At 40.1% G+C, this 15,316-nt stretch overlaps 2 protein-coding genes across 3 annotated transcripts in view; one reads left to right on the top strand and one right to left on the bottom strand.

Moving 5' to 3' along the window:
* Positions 1-8,714, top strand: part of LOC112077373 (sterile alpha motif domain-containing protein 9) — an 11,477-nt gene extending 2,763 nt beyond the window's left edge. Inside the window, exons 2-4 of one of the 2 annotated variants that reach the window (XM_024143892.2) lie at positions 1,808-1,966; positions 2,111-2,152; positions 4,858-8,714. In XM_024143892.2, the coding sequence (XP_023999660.1) occupies positions 4,967-7,612 (2,646 nt within the window). In that variant the 5' untranslated portion in view covers positions 1,808-1,966; positions 2,111-2,152; positions 4,858-4,966 and the 3' untranslated portion in view covers positions 7,613-8,714. Of the gene's footprint in view, positions 1-1,807; positions 1,967-1,996; positions 2,153-4,857 lie in introns of those variants that run through there. The other variant, XM_024143891.2, reaches the window with a different exon arrangement.
* Positions 8,192-15,316, bottom strand: part of LOC112077371 (uncharacterized) — a 20,437-nt gene continuing 13,312 nt past the window's right edge. Inside the window, exon 5 of the mRNA XM_024143887.2 lies at positions 8,192-12,160. Within this exon, the coding sequence (XP_023999655.1) occupies positions 11,760-12,160 (401 nt within the window). The 3' untranslated portion in view covers positions 8,192-11,759. The remainder of the gene's footprint in view (positions 12,161-15,316) is intronic.

Genomic DNA, 15,316 nt, shown 5'->3' with positions numbered 1-15,316 from the left:
GAAAAAAGACAGTTTTATGCACAATTCCAACACTTGAAGTTGTTGAGTAATACTGGTGCTGTTGCAAAAAGATGCTGTAGATAACGGAAATAAGAATTATTGGACATTTCTGCTCCATATGTGCTTTACCATGGGTGAATTGGAAATTAATGATTGCTGAAATTATGATGCCTCCCAGATCTATACCTGACAATGGACACCTCGCATTCAGGACCACGTCTTGACGCTACTCTACCACCCACTCCAGCCCCAGTTCCCTTTTCCCCGCCCGCTTAGTGTCCCCTGGAGAGCAGTAGTCACACCACAAGACACGGGGTCTTGCTGTTGTCGCTGCCGTCGTGGTTGTTGTTTGCTTGACGATACTGCCTGACATCATAGAGAAATGAAGAGAGGTAGCGTGTTTGTTGGGTGGGGCCTATAGGCTATGAATCAGTAGAGCAGGCTATTGTAGAGATGAATACTCCTTAAACTAAGGTCATCAGAGTGATAGGCCTTAAAATTCATATAAACTTTTCTTTGGTGCTTTTAGCTACCGCTCCACAGCTAATGTGACCAGGGGCCGTGTGTATCAAGCATCTCAGAGTAGGAGTGCTGATCTAGGATCAGGGCCCTCCTGTCCATGTAAAAGGCTAAACTTATCCTAAATCAATACTCCTCCACTGAGACACTTCATGAATACAGCCCCCAGACAGCACATACCTGTCCCCTGCAGCGGAAGTCGTCTGCGATGTTGGCGAGCTTAACGTTCTTCTGGGAGGCCGCGGAAATACACACATCGAAATGTAAATACAAAATGTAAGCAGAAAGAAAAACGGGGTCATAAAAAACAAACAGATTCATCAGTAATAAGGTCCTCAATCAGCTTTCTGAATTTCCCAGAGGCACCAAAACATCAAATGTAAGAACATTTCGAAGATTGTTCCACAAATATGGTTCAAGAAAACGAATAGCTGATTTACCAAGCTAACTCATGAGAGACCAAAGGAATTTCCAGAGTTAGACATCCCTGTGGTAACTCCTATGTCTAAAGTTTAGCAAGGAGGTTAGTAGCCAACAGTGGGACTTTTTGTTAAAAATACTTTATAAATGAAAACATAGCAATGTATCAACCTATATGACATCAAAGAAGGCCAACAAACGTTCTGGTAGAGAATACAATGATGAGTACTACAATTCTTGTCCATAATGTTAAAATGTGCTCTTAACATTCCTATTACATCATAATGACTATGATTTATAAGTTTCCACTATTGTAGAAGTGATGTGAAGATGAAGAGAGGTGGGTTGGGAATGCGAACTTGGCACGTACTGCAGTGTTCTTTCTGTCACACTATTTCCTGGAACATGTACATCTGCCACAAAATAATATGTAAAACATATTTAGTCATAGTAGATGGCTAACCCACTGATCCTGCTTTGTTGTAAACCCCTCAGGTCTAAATTCTGTATGTGTATTTTATACAACAGAATAATTGGTTTGTTCATTTGAATATGTCACAATGGGGGATAATCTTCCAAGTCTATGAAAAACATAGAAAATACAGTATTATAACAAATTGATCAGGGAACCATATTTTGTACCCTTGATATGGCTGTGGAGGAGTCCAGTAAGCTATACAGTCAGGAACTTTCATATTTTCGTTAGAAATACATGTATACCTTAATGCATTTACTGTGATACTGCTGCACAGTCTATATTTACTGTGATACTGCTGCACAGTTTACAGGAAAAAGGAACAAGACACCATGAAATGTAACTTAAGTTAACAATGACATGTTAATCATCACTTGCATCTAATCTGTCCAGGTCATCCAGTTTACCTTGGGAACCTGGCACAGAGACTAACTACATAGGGAAGAAAACATCAACCTGAACCGGTTTGAATGTGGGTGGCTCAACTGAAATTTGACTATAAAAAGGACACATCATCCAGGGTCAGCCATTGCATTACACGTACCAAGACAGGTAATAAAATAACAACCTACAATTATTAACCAGAAAATTCATGCAATACAAAGGTTGTACCTTTAGATTAACCTTATTTCAGATAAAAGTCATTGATTCTCTGAAGTTTTACAGATAATGTAACTGTGATATCATGCGTTCCAGATTCGGCTGGGAAAACATAGAACCGTCTTCAAACAGACAAAGGTAACGACAATGCCTATATTTTCCATTTTGTATTGGTATACATTTGTTTTGCCGAACTTCAGTGCTATAGCGCACTTGAAATGTAAAGGTAATTTGTGGTTGAGCGGACACATGCAGCATTTACTGTGAATGTAGTCTCCACGAACACGGGAACATTGCCTTTAAATTCAAATCATGCTGTAACGCAGAACTTCAGCATGACGGATTGAATTGAGCCAATTATCAACAACAAATGCCCCCCAAGGAAAAATTTTTAAAAAAGCATGATTGATTTTAATCTTGTACGAAAGGAGAAAAATCAAAGACTATTAAGTATAACACACAAGAATAAAGAATGAAATAATCACTAGAGAAGGGTTATTGGCCTATTGGACAGGGCAAATTTCTAACAGAATCAATGTATTTATTTATTTGAGATGGACAATGCACATCAATGCAAATCAATGAACTTTTCTGTAAATGTTCAAGATTTTTTCAGCTGGCTAGTTTTCAACTGTAGTCCCTGGGGATATTATATATAAACATTTAAGAAAGCTTCCTAAACATTTCACATAACCCCCCACAAAAATCCAGTCCTTAGATCATGGGTTCTCAAAGTGGGTCCAGGACCAGGAGGTACTGCCTGGGTTCGGGCCAGATAGCAAGCATATAAAATATTTAAAAAATTTCTCTGCCCAATGACAAATGTGTAGAATGGCAGGAATTAGCTTGAAAACGGCAACATTTTCTCCCCAATGGCAGAGGCAGGCCTTTAAAATGTTCCTTGCCTGGGCCCTAAAACATGGGTCCGGCCATGCCTCTCCAAAGTCATATTAAAACTTCTTGTTAAAAAGTTTAATTATATGTGAAAAAGAAAATACAAGAAAACAAAAACAAATAGAAAAAACACAAACAAGCCAAAAAGTTAACAGTATCTACAAACCTGCTACAAAGAACTTTTTGTTGTCATTCTAAATATCCTGAATAATGGAAAGGAATATAGCGTTGTGTCTTGCGCAATAACATGTCGGACCGCTTATCTATGTGCTCAGTTGTAGACTCATGTCTAGCTACATTTCTCCAGTCCCATCCCTCAGCAGTTTACCAAAACAGCGGGAAGGTGAACGCTTTGTTGTTCAAACTCCAGGTTGTCCCTTTAATTGTWAAATTCTTAATATATGATGTAACGACAAACACAGCGATTACTGGATGGAAATAAAAGTAGTGTCTCACGATCCTTTACAAATCCATCAAGACAGCAACCATGAGAAAGTGTTTAAAGTTTTAAATAAACTCTTGAATTTGATTGAATGTATTTATGTTCCCCTGTTATATCTTAATGTAATAGCAATACAATGTTCAGATTATCATCAATGACTCACCAACAGCTCTAACAAGTTGTCCACCACAGGACATCCTGTATGCATAACCATGGTAACAATTGAAAGGGAACACTTTGGGGATTATGGGGAAATTATCAGAACAAAGGTGAGAACACAACAGATCACCTGAATCCAAACTTTACACTTTTGACTTTGTGCWGTTTACATTTACTGGTTCGTAGGGTTGGTTCCTGCATGTATCATCAAGTATCAATTTAGTTAAAACATATTTCTCAGAAAGTGATTAGCTCAATTGATAGCGAGTCACTGATTAGATTACTTCCCAATCAAAGTTTTAATAAAAAGTATTCTTGAATTAAGGTCAGAACTCAGCTTCTGAATGTCATGGAGACAAACCAAAATATACATAMTGGTAAGTGCATGGAAGGATTGCCTCATCAATTTCATGTAAAAATTATATGCATTAAAATCCCAGCTTTCTCATTTACAGCTTGTTTCTAGCCTAAAGCGTTTCCCACGGGGGACCAGTATGAACATTTATGCAATCACTACTGTAAGTCGCTCAGGATAAGAGCGTCTGCTAAATGACTGACATGTAAATGTAAAGGCCTCTGAGTTACGCATCGTTATAGATCGCTTTATATAAACAGGATCTTGAACAAGGGGTACGGCATAACCCCTCAATTCATCTTTCAGAACACATTGCATCCTATTGATTTACACAATTCCTCTCACACAGACACCAAATCTGCAAAAGTAACCCACATGGCTGYAAGAATAGGGGCATCTTCTTGTTGCTGAGGRGCTCCTGCATAAAACTTCTGTCAAGTATATCCCATTAATAATTGTAAAGCGGAGACCAAGAACTTGTATAGTATGTTACAGTTCAGCCCCTGCCTTCCAATTTAGTGCTTATCAGTAACCAAACCTGCCATTTTGATCTTGTTTGAGTGTAAAGGGTTAATTAGTAGTAGTACTCAGTGTGTCAGCAACTGTATCAGTTATACTGTGCAGATGAAGGACAAATGGAATATAAACAGTAGTTCTTTATACTGGTCATGTTTATGTATCTAAATCAGTTCAGATAGTACATACAGATCTGTACTATTAACCTGTTGGGCTATGTTCCTATTCTTTCCTACCATTTGCATTGAAAACTGAAGCKAAGCTAGRTAAGACCATGTTGAATATCTTGAATGAAAGCTCAACAGTTTTAATGAAACATCAAATACATTTCTAACAAACTCTTAATTTTCATTATAAATGTATATGATGTCAATCAGACATTTCAGCATAGATGAATGCAATATMAAGTAATTACTAATGGACACTTGAATAGCTGGATAGAGTAATAKAAAAATGCAATCCTTCTCTTCTCTACAGGATCTATCCACATTCACTTTTATTACAACTCCCGAATCTACAAACTACACAAAACTGGCATAGAAGAAAAACAGGCATCTACATTTTAAGCTGGGATAAAAACATRSTCATGGCCACCAGTAGAACACCAACCCTGCCTAATGCCTATGGTGGTAAAATTCCATACCAATGTGACTCCCTGTCACTTTTGGATGTCTTGTGGGAGAATGAGTTTGAGGGGGACACAATCAACCAAACAGATGCAGCCATGGCAGAGGTCAACTTTTACAAGGGAGCGCCACCTCAATGGCTGAACTTCTACCTGGCTGAACAAGAAGCAGCTGTGGATTCAACCTTCATAAAGAGGGATGGATACCATTCCTTAAAAAGGCTGATTCAAAGTAAGCGAAAAAGTCCTCGCAGCACTGCCATTGTCAAGCTTTTGCACCAGCCAAGCAGTGGGGGATCCACCCTAGCCATGCAGGTGCTCTGGGACCTGAGGAAAAAGCATAGGTGTGCAGTCTTAAAAGAGTCAACGGGGGCAAACAGCACCGCTATCGCCGGCCAAGTAATAACCCTTTTCAAGGCAGGAGATTCACAAAACACTGTGCTCCTCCTGCTTGAGGATGAGAACATGGCGGATTGCCTGATGAGAGAAATTGCAGAGAGAAAGATTACGTCAAAAGTTCCTGTACTCATCATGTTAAACTGTGTGCGTAAGTCTTTTATCGCGGAACAAGACGATCTAACAACCAGAACTTCAGTGATCCTTAGAAGACAGCTCTCTGAAGAAGAGAAAGACAAATTCATCAATAAGCTAGATGCGATCCGTAAGCGCTATGCAAACCAGCATACCAAGTTCCATGGTTTCAACATAATGTGTGGACATTTCAGTAAAACATACATCCAGGATAGTGTTAAGGCTTGTGTTAATAAACATTTGTTGAAGCCCCAAAACCTGCTCCTTCCATTTTTAGCATTGCTAAATTTCTACGTCCCTGGATCCTACCTTCTAGAGTCTGAATGTGCAGAATTCCCTGATGCAAGGTCTCAAGACTTTGGGAGTGGATTGCACCCTTTCAATGACCTCATAGTCACGTTCTCCGGACAAGAGAAAGACGATAAACGTGTCCGGATGAAGCATCCAATGATTGCTGATCAGTGTGTTAAGTTACTGGCTAAGTTCCGTGTGACCAGGGGTGGCACAACAAGAAACTTCTTGAAGTACTTTTTTAAGGCAGAGGTGCCGCAACATTTGGTGCCCGTCATCAAAGACATGCTAACTAAGAGGGAAATCACAGAAGCACTAGTGGACGAACAGCAGAACGCAGAAGAGGAAACACAGGATCCCTTTTCCAAACTGATTCAAGATATAAAGGAGTATGAAGGATTAGACATGTGTGAACACATTCTGAAAGAAGCAGTGGATAAATTTGGAACAAATCCTTTTTTCCCTCAAGCTCTAGCACGCCTCTACTACACTGAAATTAAAGACTACAAAAAAGCTGAAGATTGTGCTTTAAAGGCTAAAGAGAGGGCTCCCAACAATTCCTTCATCGCAGATACTCTTGGGCAAGTTCACAAGGGCAATTTAAGGAAGAAAATAGGACACACACCGTGTCCATCTACATGTGAGATTTTGGAAATAGCAGGAAAGGCTCTAATCGCTTTCAAAGAAGAGGAGAAGGCTGCAGAAAATGAACTGGAACTAGAATCAACTAATTTCAATGACAGGGGAAGCTTTGGCTATCTACAAGTGGCTAACTATCTTTTTGATGCACTCACAATGCGTGATAATAGGTGGAAAGACATTCTCACAGGGAAAAACAAAACTCCCTACGTAGTTGATGAGTTTCCCGGAGGAAAACTCAATAAGTATTTGTGTTTCATTGCACAACTCAAAGACGGAGTGAAGAAAAGGTATGAGTTCTTTGAAAAGTACCTGACTTACTCAAAGCCCAAAATAGGAAAAGAGGAACCAGGGTACTTCCATGATGATGTTATCYGTTGCTACCAGAAATACACTGGAATGATGCCAATCAGCTTTCCTGGACTGCTCTCATGTCTTGATCGAAAGAAAATTGATCCTAACCTGCAGTGGATGGAACAGCACTACAGAACAATCAATGGTGAAAAAAGGTCAGATGCCCAAGCTACTCAAAACTACATTCTTGTCAACATCATCCTGAGCCAAAAGGGAGTAAGACGTGAAACGAGAACCATCCTTCTACAAACCTTACGAGACATGCTAAAGAGATATGTCAGGGAACAACAGATTGACCAACCCACTGAATTTCATCTCTTGGCTCTAATGTTGTTTTGGCCTGAGGGTGGGGCCACCCACGACTTTCCCTATGAACAAACAGTTGATCTCCTGAGAGGGTCCTTTGAGTGGGACCTCAGTAAGTACTTCCGCTTCAGGTACCTTGTTCCATTMTTCCTACTCGGAAAGGGTCAGGGTTTAAGCAGACTGGTCCACAAATCAAGAGTGGATATTCTGATCATGAATAACCTTTCCCCAAAGCAGAAGAACAGAAAACTGGGTAAACTGTGGAGCAGTGGAGAGATATGGGAACTTGAAGCAATCAAGAAATGTCTACTTAGGATCAGTGGGGTGGTCGAACAGTATGAAATATTCCTGAACGTTGCAGACAACAGAATCAAGATTTTCCCAGATCAAATGTCCAGCATTCGGAATCCTGGACCTGTTTCTTTCTTCCTTGGCTTCAACATCGGGGGACCAGTGGCCTTCAACATCAAGTATGAGGCCAAGTGAAACATTAACTTCTGAGAAAARCTCAAAGTCAGTCTTCCATGTTAGACATCCAAACAGTAGAGAGTCTAACCCACTGTATATATTTCAGCATCAACAAAATGGTGTAGAGATCTTTCCTGATTATACTTTGTTTACTTATTATACCTGTAACAAGCATGTGGCAGCATTTTGGTATTGTGAGACCAATGAGTCAAGACAAAATAAATAAAGTATGAGGAAGTTGTGAACAACGTGTTATTGTAATGTCTATGAAATGTTGACATGAATGTGTTTATACTGTATTATGTGATAACTATAGCACATGTAAAGCACTGCATTGAAAAAAAAGAAAAGGGCCAGTAGGTAGCCTAGGTATCTGSAGGGCTGCGGCTTTCAGATCCTGACAACAATTCCCCACTGCTGGGCCCTTGAGCAAGGCCCTAACCCCACTACATCCTCTCTACGTAGAAACACTGCACTCCAACTGTGTGTGTGTGTATGAGATGTGTCCTATCTGAGGGAGTTGAGCAATCAGAGGACAAATGTTCACTGCACCTTGAACAATAAAGTTGTATTGGATGTGTAATCAATCACAGCATAGACCCACCATTTGATTTAATGTGTAAAAGAACAATGTACGGTTTGATATGAAAAGCTGAKGTGACACTCATAGRCATGAAGTAAGATACTAATAATATTACCAATAAAAGTAAAGTACTTCTATTAAATAAACCAGTTATTTTGCATACTTTACTCCAATATCTGATGGCCATGGCGCAACAAAACAACACAATTACACAAGTCCATATACAGTGCATTGCAAAAGTATTCAGACCACTTGGAGTGTCACATTTTATTGCTAATATTTTATCAATTATTTATTATTTTAAAAAAAAATTACACTGACAGATTGTGTAGATTGTTGAACCCCCCCCCCAAAAAAAATACGAATCTATTTTTAGTCCACTTTGTAACACAATGTGATGAAATTGAAGGGGTCTGAATACTTTTGCAAGGCACTGTACCACGCATGAATCTGTGGGGAAAACAAAATAATAGCAAATGATAACAGAATAATTATGATCAAATGAAAGTAAAAACAGGAGGATGTTTGGACACTGACTGACAGAACATTTAAATATTACTCCAAGAACTTCTTCCACCAAAGAGTACACATGAACACATGTATTTAGCTTRAATCATTTCAACAGAAAACATTGGCATGCGCAGATGGTGTTATAGTGRATTTGTCTCAAAAGGAGACATTTAGTATGCTAGCTAGTAACTAGACTACAGTATAGTACCATATGATCTGCCTAGGGACAGGAATGCTTCCTGAACATGTGGTTTGACCAGAYGAGTATAATACAAAGTAGGATCAATGCCAGCTAACTTTGATAAAACCAGAAATAACTATTTTATCATTCATAAAGAAAGCTAAACTTAGATATGCATTTTTGGTTGTCGAGTTAAGTAGACCATACCCTACCATACATTTCAAGCTTATCTTTACATTTTTTTTTTGTTATTTCAGAATATTTAGGCAAGTTAGCAGGTTAACTCCTAAGGCCTGCAGTGTAGTATAGCCCTCTGGACAACTAGGGCCCAGAATCTTTTCCTGGTCAGGAAAAGTACTTAAGGGGAATGTAAATGTCATACTCCTCGAGTACGCCGTAACAAAACCAATTGTAGGAGAAGGTCAGAGTGGAGGGACCAATGGATCCAATGGATTTTGAGAAGGAGGCAGAGAGAGGACGCAAGGAATATGGAATTGAGAATCTCACATGGTGTTCTATAATATTATCAGTGTATGAGTACACCGTGGTGTGTTATCCATTGTAGTAAGGACCATAGTTATGTCAGCCATCTTAGGAAGAGGCATGCAAAACACTAGTTTCTAATGGTGCGTTCAAGACAACTGGGAACAAGGTCAAATCATGACGTCAGTGATCTTAAGGTCGGTTCTAGAAAGAAGACCCGGGTTCCCGACTTGGAATTCAGAGTTGGATGACCGTTAAAAAACTGACAGGGAAAATGTGTTTTGATCACAAGTTCCCAGTTGTCTTGAACGCACTGATGTCTGAGATTTCCGATCTCCCAATCGGCATAAGGCTCAGAGTATGCAACAGCCAGGCAGGAAAGTCCTTTTCTAAACAAGCTGGCTCATCATTCACTGTGTCAACAGCATCTAGCTRTAACCTTTKTCTCWCACACACACACTTCGTTTTCAAAGTCTGTCAGCAAGTGGTTTTCCTGTGTACAATATGAAACATCTAAATGGATCTAACATGTTTTGAAGGATGGATCTACAACGTATTGAAGGATTWTACACATGGTCATAGCTTTAGACATACAGTTGAAGTCGGAAGTTTACATCCAACCTAAGAGGTTGGAGTCATTAAAACTTGTTTTTCAACCACTCCACAAATTTCTTGTTAACAAACTAGCGTTTGGCAAGTTAGTTAGGACATCTACTTTGTGCATGACAAGTAATTTTCCCAACAATTGTTTACAAACGTATAATTCACTGTATCACAATTCCAGTGGGTCAGAAGTTTACATACACTAAGTTGACTGTGCCTTTAAAAAGCTTGGAAAATTCCAGAAAATGATGTTATGGCTTTAGAAGCTTCTGATAGGCTAATTGACATCATGAGTCAATTGAAGGTGCACCTGTGGATGCATTTCAAGGCCTACCTTCAGACTCAGTGCCTCTTTGCTTGACACCATGGGAAAATCAAAAGAAAATCAGCCAAGACCTCAGGAATTATTTTTTTTAGACCTCCACATGTCTGGTTCATTCTTGGGAGCAATTTTCAAACGCCTGACAGTACCACGTTCATCTGTACAAACAATAGTACGCAAGTATAAACACCATGGGACCACGCAGCCATCATACCGCTCAGGAAGGAGATGAACGTACTTTGAAAAAAGTGCAAATCAATCCCAGAACAACAGCAAAGGACCTTGTGAAGATGCTGGAGGAAACCGGTGCAAAAGCATCTATATCCACAGTAAAACAAGTCCTATATTGACATAACCTGAAAGGCCGTTCAGCAAGGAAAAAGTCACTGCTCCAAAACCACCATAAAAAAAGCCAGACTACGGTTTGCAACTGATCGTACACTTTGGAGAAATGTCCTCTGGTCTGATTAAACAAAAATAGGACAGTTTGAACATAATGACCATTGTTATCTTTGGAGGAAAAAGGGAGGCTTGTAAACCGAAGAACACCATTCCAACCGTGAAGCACAGGGGGTGACAGCATCATGTTGAGGGGGTGCGTTGCAGCAGCAGGGACTGGTGCACTTCACAAAATAGATGGCATCATGAGGCAGGAACATTATGTGGATATATTGAAGCAACAGCAAGACAGTCAGGAAGTTAAAGCTTGGTTGCAAATGGGTCTTCCAAATGGACAGTGACCCCAAGCATACTTCCAAATTTGAGGCAAAATGGCTTAAGATAACAACGTCAAGGTATTGGAGTGGCCATCACAAAGCCCTGACCTCAATCCTATAGAAAATGTGTGGCCAGAACTGAAAAATTGTGTGCGAGCAAGGAGTCCTAAAAACCTGACTCAGTTACACCAGCTCTGTCAGGAGGAATGGGCCAAAATTCACCCAACTTATTGTGGGAAGCTAGTGGAAGGCTACCCGAAACGTTGACCCAAGTTGAACAATTTAAAGGCAATGCTACCAAATACTAATTGAGTGTATTTAAACTTCTGACCCACTGGGATTGTGATAAAATAAATAAAAGCTGAAATATTTCACTCTACTATTATTCTGACATTTCACATTCTTAAAATAAAAGTGGTGATCCTAACTGACCTAAGACAGGGAATTTTTTACTAGGATTAAATCTCAGGAATTGTGAAAAACTGAGTTGAAATGTATTTGGTTAAGGTGTATGTAAACTTCCAACTTCAACAGTAGTTGTAGATCTCTAGATAACACGAAGGCCGCCTACACTGCATCCCACTCAAGTATTCTATCCAGAATCTTCTACTATTCAGTCTTTCACTGTCTTGGTGTGGTCTTTCACCTCGATGTCATGTGTCAAGTTCTTCCGCACCCTGTTCCCAGAGGGAGCAATATAAGACAAAAGTAGTGTACTACAAAAGGGAATAGGGTACCATTTTGGACTTGTTCTAACGGTTAAGACATCAGCCAGGGTGTGGGTTGGCGTGCGGGTGTGCGGTGGCCATGTGTGTCTCTAAGTTCTTTAGCACCCTGTATTTTTTCCTACAGAGGGTGCAGCCGAAGGGTTTCTCCCCTGTGTGAAACCTCATGTGGGTCGTCAGTTTCCCGTTGCAATGGAACTGCTTCCCGCAGTCTTTACAGTGGTACGGTTTCTCCCCTGTGTGGGCCCTCTGGTGGTGCTTCAGGTTCTTCCGGAGCGAGAACGCCCGGTGACACAGGGAGCAGCAGTACGGTTTCTCTCCGGTGTGGATTAAACGGCGGTGCCACCTCAGCTTCCGTTTCCGGTAGAAGATCTTGCCACAGTCCCAGCAGATGCGCAGGCGACGGTGGCAGTGTCCCACCAGCCGCATGTCCTCGAGTATCACTGGAGAGAATGAGATAAAATAGGATTATGAATGCAAGACTCCAGTAATTTTCCACAACTACCAGAAAAGTGGAAAACCTGGAAAATTTGGGAAAGTTACCAGAATTTTGCACAACTGGATAAGATAAGACAGAACAAACTATCCACTGGGGTAAAACTGGGGCGGCAGGTAGCCTTGTGGTTTACTTATTGTCAATACGGGGGTGCTGTTTTCACTTTGGAAAAAATCGTGCCCAAATGAAACGGCCTCGTACTCTGTTCTAGATCATACAATATGCATATTATTATTACTATTGGATAGAAAACACTCAAGTTTCTAAAACTGTTTGAATTATATCTGTGAGTAAAACAACTAATTTGGCAGCAAACTTCCACATAGGAAGTGAAAAATCTAAAAACGAGGCTCTGTTTCAGGGCCTGCCTATTCAACTGGCTTTTATTTATCGATATGTATGCACTCATACGCCTTCCACTAATGTCAACAGGCAGTGGAAGGTGGAATGGGTGTCTAGCTTGATCTGAGACCATATGCTGACACAGCACATTTGTGGCCTGCTGTAGGTCATTTTGCAGGGCTCTGGCAGTGCACCTCCTTGCACAAAGGCGGAGGTAGCGGTCCTGCTGCTGGGTTGTTGCCCTCCTACGGCCTCCTCCACGTCTCCTGATGTACTGGCCTGTCTCCTGGTAGCGCCTCCATGCTCTGGACACTACGCTGACAGACACAGCAAACCTTCTTGCCACAGCGCGCATTGATGTGCCATCCTGGATGAGCTGCACTACCTGAGCCACTTGTGTGGTGTGTAGACTCCGCCTCGTGCTACCACTAGAGTGAGAGCACCGCCAGCATTCAAAAGTGACCAAAACATCAGCCAGGAAGCATAGGAACTGAGAAGTGGTCTGTGGTCAGCACCTGCAGAATCACTCCTTTATTGGGGGTGTCTGGCTAATTGCCTATAATTTCCACCTTTTGTCTATTCCATTTGCACAACAGCATGTGAAATTTATTGTCAATCAGTGTTGCTTCCTAAGTGGACAGTTTGATTTCACAGAAGTGTGATTGACTTGGAGTTACATTGGTTGTTTAAGTGTTCCCTTTATTTTTTTGAGCAGTGTATAACATAAGACTGTCATCTGATGAAGTTGTCCAAAGGTTAGTGACTAATTTTATATCTATTGATGGTTTTTGCGAAAGCTACCTTTGCGGTGAATAAAGCGTTTTGTGTGTTTGGCTATTGCGGTAAGCTAATATAATTCTATATTGTGTTTTCGCTGTAAAACATTTATTTTTATTTTTATGGGAATATTGGCTGGATTCACAAGATGTTTATCTTTCATTTGCTCTACACCATGTATTTTTCATAAATGTTTTATGATGAGTATTTATGTATTTCACGTTGCTCTCTAATTATTCTGGCTGCTTTGGTGCTATTTGTGGTGGCTGCAATGTAAAACTATGATTTATACCTCAAATATGCACATTTTCGAACCAAAACATAAATGTATTGTATAACAGTTATAAGACTATCATCTGATGAAGTTGTTTCTTGGTTAGTGACTATTTTATCTCTATTTTGTCGGTTTTGTGAAAAGCTACCTAATGCGGTGGAAACATGGTGAAAATATTGCAGTTGTGTGTTTTGGCTATTGTTGGTTAGCTAATAGAAATACATAGTAGTGTTTCGCTGTAAACATTTTAAAAAATCGGAAATGATGGCTGGATTCACAAAATGTTTTATCTTTCATTTGCTCGTATTGGACTTGTGATTTCATGAAAATTATATTATATGCGATATCCCTTTGTCCCGCTAGGCTATGCTAGTCAGCTTTTTTGATGAGGAGGATCCCGGATCCGGGAGGGTGATGAAGTAGAGGTTAACTTCTTTGGGATACCCCCCCCCCCCCTTCTCTCAATTTCCACCTGAAGACATACCTAAATCTAACTGTCTGTAGCTCAGGCCCAGAAGCAAGGATAGGCATATTCTTGGTATCATTTGAAAGGAAACACTCTGAAATTTGTGGAAATGTGAATTGAATGTAGGAGAATATAACACCATAGATCTGGTAGAAGAAAATAAACATATGTTTCCTGTTTTTATTGTTGTTGCATCATCTTTCAACTGAACAAGAACAGGCAAACATTCAGATATGATGCTAGGGATAATTTTGATGAGGAACATAAAGAGGGCAACAGTATTTGAAAAAAGTTTCAAGAAGATATCTTCAGGAACGAGTGAGCTACATGACATTGAGCATGTAGTCACCCAGGTGTCCCACACAAGTTGCCCAAATGACCAAATTGGTAGAGTGATACATTTTGAAGTAAATGACTATATACAAAATACTAAAATGCTATTCTAACAACCCCCCCCCAAAAAATAAATAAAATAAAAATACAAAATTCGAAAAGAAATGTAATAACAAGGGTAACTATTTACACACATTCAATGTATAATATTAAATATTGTGAAGACCCTCAGTCCTCTACATAATATTGTTCTGCTGATGCCATGCCCAATAGCAGTCTTTCTGCTGTAAAGCAGAGGGTTACTGAACAAGTGGTGCAGGTGATGGGGCATTTCCTGTGACAAAGCACACGTCGACACCTCCCCACTGTGCCCTTTTTGCCCTGAGGTACATTCATGCCTGCAGAGATGAATCTGGGCAGGTGAACAGCACTGGTTGGAGCAGAAGGGGCAGAGGTAGAGGGGACAGAAGAAGAAACTTGAGTGTTTTCTATCCAATACTAATAATAATATGCATATATTAGTAACTGGGACTGAGGAGCAGGCCGTTTACTCTGGGCACCTTTCATCCACGCTACTCAATACTGCCCCTGCAGCAGTTAACAACAAGATTACCTTTAAAACGGTATAAGATACATGTATGTTTGAGGAATTTTAATTATGAGATTTCTGTTGTTTTGAATTTGGCGCCCTGCACTTACACTGGATGTTGTCATATCGATCCCGTTAACGAGATTGCAGCCCTAAGAAGTTAACCTCTTGAGAATACAGGGGGTGCTGTTTCAACTTCGACATTTTGCGTTCCCAAATTAAACTGCCTCGTACTCAATTCTTGCTCGTACAATATGCATATTATTATTACTATTGGATAGAAAACAATCTCTAGTTTCTAAAACCGTTTGAATTATGTCTG

Source organism: Salvelinus sp. IW2-2015, unplaced genomic scaffold, assembly GCF_002910315.2.
Source record: "Salvelinus sp. IW2-2015 unplaced genomic scaffold, ASM291031v2 Un_scaffold4494, whole genome shotgun sequence".
Lineage (NCBI taxonomy): Eukaryota > Metazoa > Chordata > Actinopteri > Salmoniformes > Salmonidae > Salvelinus > Salvelinus sp. IW2-2015.
The sequence above is the reverse complement of the archived record's forward strand: the minus strand, read 5'-3'. Positions and strand labels throughout refer to the sequence as shown.